A 7,486-nucleotide genomic window follows, 5' to 3' on the forward strand; every position below is an offset into this window, starting at 1 on the left:
TTTACTTTACGATCTTTCAGATTCCGCAATCAGCCTCTCTCTCTCAACATCTATATTCGACATTTTTATAAAGTAACAAGTACAAGGAGTTAATCTGACTCAAGATTGTACGAAAAAATCCAGAAGTTATTTAACGAGACAAGTCGTGGATACAGCAATAAAACAATCATCTTGAAACAAAGTACAATTTTATATTTTCTTTGTATTATTCATACAGAGTTTTTAAAACACTTAATATTAATAAATGGCAACTGTATATTTCAAATACATTGTTTTCGTAGCTGTTTTCGCATAATAAAAAAACGTCTTCTTTTAAATCTTATTAATATGAGATTATATTTTTCTTCGTTTCTCTTAAAATTCGTTGAAAACAAGAGAAATAATCATTCCACATAAATAATCTAACCTAGATTGAAAAACAATTCAATTTTTCATCTTAAACTACTTACTCTCAAAATAAACATGGTATTAATTAAAAAATTAACTGAAATAATTCACAAGCGGCACTAAAATCCAGAACTATACCGTACGTACGTAAAGACGTTGAAAAATAAGAGGTATTCGACGAGTTTCAGAGGTATTCGATATGTTTCACTTCAATCAATAAAGAGCAAAAAGATTCATTCTATATTAAGGTAGAACTTAAAATAAAACGTGTATAAATATACCATATAAAAGTTCGAATATGTATCAAAAACGCTATTTCAAATATCTTCCGGAAAGAAATTTAAGTCGCTATAATTTTCGCCACCGAGATAACAATAAAAAAAGCCGCATAATATACTTCGACAAATTATAAATGTTTCACTTGTTTCTGCTTTAACACCGCTGGTAAATATGTAACCGAAACGAATAACGCGTGTGGTACTTGCTTGTGTACTACACACGCATCCTTCATAGAACGCTACATTATCGATACTCACTTTCAACGCGCGCGATATGAAGCGCACTCTGCGTCGAGTTGTAAAAGTTTGCGATGAAAACCAACGCGGTTTGACTTCAATTTACCGTCGAGAAAACCAAGAGTTTTAATTTCATTTATTAAAAAAACAATTGCACAGTTATCTGTTTCAAAAATTTTGTATAATCTCGCACGTACAACCGTGCGGGAACCAAAACACGTCGGTGTAAAGTCGATTTCCGCTTCCCTCGAGAGCGACCAATCTCTTCTGCACGTATTGCTGTTGACATCTGCTTGTATACCCCTCAGGAACGGAACATATACCGTTGCATTCGTTATTTCTGAAAAACACAGACAATGACAAGAGCAAAATGTATGTGTCAACATAGAAATTAGAAATAAAATTAGAATAAAAGAAGTAAATCCGCAAGAGGTATATGAGTTTGTTTTAAGAGAACGTGGCCTCCCCAGTTCAAGCGTCAATTCTTCAAAAGTTCACTTACAAACATTTCTCGCTTCTGACGAGCTGCGTGTACTTATCTTCCTGTCCCGGCAGATTGACAACGTACATCCAGTTGCCCTGATTGTTCAAAGCGGCTCTGGGAGCGATGTACTGTGCTTGCGTGGGGCACAGAAGAACGGTGTTCGGACTCGATTGTCGTTTTACGCGTTTATCGCTCTTGAGTTTCGCGTGTTCCAACAAAGGATTCACGTGATAAGACCGCGGTGCTACTTTGTCGCTTCGCGAATATCTAGAATATTCAATGCAAATCGCAGACATCTCGTGCACGAAGCCTAATTCTAATTTCGCTTCACGCAAATATCTCTTTACCTGTTCATTAGCCACGACTGGTTCGGTCCAAACACATTTAAGGACTCTTGCGAGTAATTGATGTGATCGATTTGCCGTTGAATGTTCTGATGATACTTCAGAGTTACTTCCGGGAGAAAAGGATTTCGCTGAGACTGCGACGGCGCGAAATATTTGTAACTGCAATTTCATTAAACAGAAAAAAAAAAAATTAAAAACTCCGATTCGATGTATGCAACACAAATATATCGTCAAGAAATTTAAGCTCATGTTCAACTAAAAGATAGTTTACGACAATATTATTTTTAATGCAAGTCAATATATGTGCAAATGTCAATATATGTCAGTATAATATATGTGCAAATAAACTTTTAAATATATAAATTAATACAATTGAAAATTCAAATTAATCTCAATTCAAAAACTCATCTAAGATGCTTAATTTGCATTTTTTGCGCGTTTTTAAACTAAAAGTAACATCACGTGACTGTAGTCATGTGGTGTTTTTCCTCTCGTTCCTGTCACGAGATCTTACTTTACACACATTTTTAAAGACACACGACCAAAGTAAAGTCACATGACTTTAGACACGTGTTTTGTTTTTCTTCTCCTCGCTGTCACGTGACCTTACTTTAGTGACGTTTGTAAAGACGGTGCGCGCACGGCGTGGCGCGTGCTCTATTTTAATAAAGATTTTATAACAATTACGATATAACATTAAGTGCTATTTTGAATACAATTTATTTAATAAGAAAAATATTTTCTAATTTATATCACCAAAGCAACGATTAAAAGTAAAATAAATAGATTAGATAAGAGAGTAACATTTTCTAACTGATAGCATCAAAGCAACAATTGAAAGTAAAGTAAGTAGATTAGATAAAAGAAAAACATATTCCAAGTGATTACCAAAGCAACGATTGAAAGTAAAATAAGTAGATTAGATAAAACGCGAATAAATTTGATTCAAAATTGTTGCTACGACGCTCTTTCAGAGCGTTACAAATATTTTTAGAACAAAACATTTGAAACAACAAGTTTGAATCAAAAGTATTCATGTTTTATCTAATCATCCATAGCATATAGTTCGATCCTAATATTAAGTCATGCGCGGTATCTCACCTGTGATAACGGCTGTTGTTGGACGGCGGTCCATAAATCGGAGCCGGCTGTCTTCTCTGTGCGTATAATTGACCATCGCCTTGTCGCGGATAGTCGTAGCCTTGACTGTAATTCGGGGAAGAGCTTGGAAACACGATTGTGAAAAATATAAATATACAATATACCGTAACAGCCGGTAATGTTTACTCGCGCATCAACGAGCAAGCATTTTCTGACTTGATAAAAATAGCGCGAAATTACTCAACTGTGCGTTCGCAACTTATCTCTGCGCTTTGCACGCGTAAACCTTCTTCTATCACTCGTCTGCGATAATTGCAGAGAGATAGAGAGTTTGCGCGAGATACATACTCATTATACCTGTACGAATTGAAGTCGTCACGAGATTCGTCTCGCAATGCGGTGCTAAAGTCGAAGCTGCACTTGTCGACGAGAAACTTGATGAGTTGTCTGTAGACAAAAAAACGAATAAACAAAAACTATCTTAAGTGTCTTTCGGAATACAATGCGGCGAAAAAAATCATCGCATAATGTATCTCTCCTTGGAGGATTATTAAATTTGACCTTTGGCCCCCGCGGCTCGAGCCGAGATCTTGCTGCAACGCGCGTATCAAGGACTGAACGACTATTGTATTGCGCGTCGAGTCGCGACCGAGATTTGTCTCTCGTGTTTGACAAAAAAAAAAAAAAAAAAAGAAACGCTATTTACGCAGGTGCGTTCTCGATTGAGTTGCGCAATTTACGTTAGATTCAAGCGAGCATTTATATATGAGAGAGGTGCAGCGGGGCCGCTTGTTTGCGACAAAATAACACGCGGCGCTAATACGATAGGCCGGTTCAAGTCGGTCAATAATTTGATATTTCTGACGTTCTAATTGATTGCTGCGCCGACGGGTTGTGTGTCCACAACCATCAATGAATTGACAGCTGTCGCTGTGAGTTTCCTCGGTTATTAGAATTATTTAACTTGCACGAGCGCGATTACATATCTGTATTTGTTTTAGCGCGAGAAAGTTTGCAACTTGTGTGTAACGACGGGATGATGACGCAATGTGCAAATATTTTCCCTCAAACATCCGAAATGGCGTGTTCAGTATCCGAAGAGTTCGTTTTGCACATGAAATTATTGTTGCATAAATAAATTTATCGAAATATTATACTTGTCTTGTCGTCGCTTATTTTCACGCGCGTATCTGTCACGCGTTCGTATATATTATTCACGACGCTTACGTGAACGTTCGCGTTATCTTGCGTGTTACCTCTCTCGCGGAAGGACAGGGTTTATTCAATAAGAAAAAAAAAATTGAGGAAGTACTGGGGTACGCACGGCAAACGATCGATTTAAGCCTTAGTTGTTGTAACAAGATCCAATAATTACATCCAACAGCGTATATGACCGCGCCAAGGCCACGGTCATGGTACGCTGAGCAACGATCTCACGGACGTTCTTACGTTGTAATAGACGCGCGAGAGAGACCGCTCACTTTACGTAATTCCCGACTTCTTCTTCGGAACAGAAGAAGAAGAAGACTTGCGCGCGCGCGCGCGCGCGTGGAAAACCGCGGCGCAACGCGCGCGGTGAAATTTGGGAAATCGCAGCCGACGAAAGAAGGGCGTCGAGCGAAAAACTTCTTCAAGCGTCGGATGCGTGTGTGTCGACAAAATGAAAAGTAGTCTTTTCGCACAGCCGTGCGTTAGAATAGGTGTAATAATTTATTGCGCAAAGTATCCGGCAAAAGGTATAAACCTCACATCCGTGCTTTCGGATTCTCTCTTACATCGAAAAGAAGAGAGTTTTAACGGACTTTCCCCTAACGGAAGTTTTTCTCGACACGCGCGTCTCGGTCATTCGTATGCATAGAGGAAGGTGGTGGACGGCGAAAGGAATATCAACAATCGGGAATATGGGTCGACCGGATCGGCGGTCGCGAATTTCCACTTGTTGCGTTTAACCTGTTTATTTCGCGATTCTCGATCGAGGTTCTTTCAAAGAAAGAACGTGCTCTTACCGCGGATAATGGTCCAAGGTTTCGCAAAAGGTTTGACCCGGCGGCGCGCAGTTCGGGGTGCGTCCAGGAGGCGCGGGAACGAAGGGTTCGTACTGCGGTCGTCCCGGACATCCGTATTCTGTGCAGGGCTCGCCTCGGGAGACTATGAAGCAGAACTGTTGCCGATTCACGTATGAAAATTGTGTATCGTGTTGTGAGAAAAGTTAGAAATATTAGTTTTAAATTCTTTTGCGGTGACGCGTAATGAGAAGAAAATTCTACACAATAGCACTACCCGCAACACACGACAAAGGATCATTCATCAGAATAACGCGTATGTTTGATTGTCACAAAGAGATTTAAAATAAAAATCTCGACTGAAACTCAAAAAAGATCGAAAATCTTTTCACTAACATGACCGCAATAAAAGTAATAATAATATAACACGGGAAAAAGATTTGTGCCGATAGCAAGAAGACTAGTACATGGCCAGCAAGAGAAATTTGCTAGATATATTAACTTTGTTTTGCAAAATGTTTTGGTGATGAAATAAAAATTTCGGTAGATAATCTAACAATGGCTTAAAAAAACTTACGATTTAATCAGAAATAAAAAATTTGTAAAACACATAACCAACGAGTTCGGACACCAAGTATTCGAACTCCTATTGGCCTCCTTTTTCTCCACTTCTTTTATTTGTTAAATTCAGCAGTAAGCTCAACAAAGTTTTCTTGTCCATATAATAGCAAAACTTTTTTTCTCTTTTGTGTAATAAATCCGATAAAATTGTCATTACCAATTCCAAACGCAAATAATCTCATTTCCTGATCGTTTTCCTGCATGGCTAAAAAAAGATACATAGAGAAAAAAGTTTTGTTATTATATGGCCAGTAAGAAAAGTTTGTTGCCTATTGAATTTTTTGTTTCATCAACAAGACGTTTTATGTCGGCGCATTTCGCAACAGAATGATCTCACGCCGTACAAGTTACATCGTGTATTTCAACAAAATGTTTTTTATTGGCAAAACAAAACTCTCAATAGACTTAGCAAACTTTTCCATATAGTAACTACTTTCTTGCTATTTCAGCAAATTTTTTTTTCCCCGTGCAAAATCGCGCGATTTGTATTCGAGGTTGAACACACGATGTAACTTGTGTAGCGTGAGATCGCCTTGTTGTGTTGCGAAATGCGCCGGCATAATGTAATTGTTCCGCTTATCGGAACATTTCCTGTGTGTGTGGAACGAATTTTTCTTCCTTTCGGAACGTCATTAATCGGTTCTGAATCACAATCCGTGCGTGATTCGATAGATTAAAAAAAAAAGTGTCAGTGCTGTAAATCAGACGGATGAGTCAATGAAAATCGCGATTAGAAAGGCGGTAGCGGCGTTGATGCAAGGAGAGACGTTTACATCAGATTTATTAATTCCAGCTTTTTCCACACACGTTACTCCGTTGCGATCGATTTATTGTAATTGTTAACGCTTAAGCATTAAATTGAATCGAGCCACTTACGATTGTTATTAGGTGCCACGCGAACGCCATTTCGATCTATTCGGTTTTATGATTCACCCCTTCCGTGACAGAACCTTCTCTCCTGTGGTGAGCGCGGCAGGTGTCTCGGCAGGAAGGAGGCCGCAAAGTCACTTAATTGGCATCGCGTGCCGATCAATCGTCGTGCGATGTCACCGCTGATAAACGATAACGCTCAAAAAGATCGCTGTCCCGAAGACGACCGACGCAAAAGAAAGAAGAAAGTTCTTGACGACAGAGATATCTCAAATTGTAATTTATGGTTCAATATATACCTTGTTGAAATTTTCAAATAAATCGACTCAGCGATCGAGTCTCGACCCCCGAAATCGAAGACTTGTCGAAGTTGTGGAAAGGATGAGAAATTCACCGTTGGAAGAAAATTAATTTCTTTCCTCCTCTCGGATATTTTAAGTGTCAATTGTACTGTAACGCGCGAGAAGGAGGCTCCGTCGGCACCGGACTATGACAGACTATGACCAACCATAACGGACGTATCCGCTTTTGGAGCCAGCGTGATTCGAAAGTGTCCACGTTCGGGTCCAGACACTGGCGCGATTCGGTTCTATGCGCCGCGAGTCTACCTAGCAACGTGGGATATACGTGGATATAATACTCGTGTATGACCCCTTCCTCGAACAAGCGTGCACGAGTTCCGCAGACTCAGGGGTGGGGTAGACGGACGCATACTTTCACTGGGATATACGTGCGCGAGAGATTCATCGACCTTATGACAGCGGCGAGCCTGAGTTTTTCTCCGCCGGTGACACGGATACATCTTGATTATGTGATATTAATGTCAGGAAAGAATAAAAAGAGAAATGCTATCTCTTCTCTCGTGCATATAATATTTAAAAAAAAACTCGCCATTTAGCCGAAACAAAAATCTTTTAAACTTCTTTCGTTCAAGATGTTGCACATATGTCTCTCTGACTGTTTAACTTGTAAATTCACGCATGTAAACTCCCCATGAAAAAATCAGTCCCGCACATGTGAACAAATTCGATATCTAGTTATAAATAATTATATGTAATTGCAAATGGTTATAAATAATTATATACGATTAAGTGTAATTATATATAATTATATATAGTTTTATATAGATGAGTGTTTATATATAATTATACATGTATT

General features: G+C 38.9%; 1 protein-coding gene across 5 annotated transcripts; it reads right to left on the minus strand.

The window, feature by feature from the left end:
- Positions 1–245: 245 nt before the first annotated feature.
- LOC109855200 (protein spaetzle 5) lies at positions 246–7,020 on the minus strand. Of its 5 annotated transcripts, none has more exons than XM_020429123.1 (8): positions 6,628–7,020; positions 6,335–6,539; positions 4,841–4,995; positions 3,183–3,281; positions 2,835–2,957; positions 1,734–1,892; positions 1,405–1,653; positions 246–1,242 (listed from the first exon to the last, which is right to left on the minus strand). In XM_020429123.1, the coding sequence occupies exons 2-8, from the start codon at positions 6,362–6,364 to the stop codon at positions 1,071–1,073; spliced, it is 987 nt and encodes a 328-aa protein (XP_020284712.1). In that variant the 5' UTR covers positions 6,365–6,539; positions 6,628–7,020; the 3' UTR covers positions 246–1,070. The 5 variants fall into 5 exon arrangements, with proteins under 5 accessions (XP_020284712.1, XP_020284713.1, XP_020284714.1 ...); XM_020429124.1 differs by having other exon boundaries at positions 6,335–6,579; XM_020429125.1 differs by having other exon boundaries at positions 3,192–3,281; positions 6,628–7,019.
- Between the last annotated feature and the right edge of the window lie 466 nt (positions 7,021–7,486).

The sequence above is a fragment of the Pseudomyrmex gracilis genome, unplaced genomic scaffold (assembly GCF_002006095.1).
Source record: "Pseudomyrmex gracilis isolate BER0280 unplaced genomic scaffold, ASM200609v1 scaffold_83, whole genome shotgun sequence".
NCBI classification, from domain to species: domain Eukaryota; kingdom Metazoa; phylum Arthropoda; class Insecta; order Hymenoptera; family Formicidae; genus Pseudomyrmex; species Pseudomyrmex gracilis.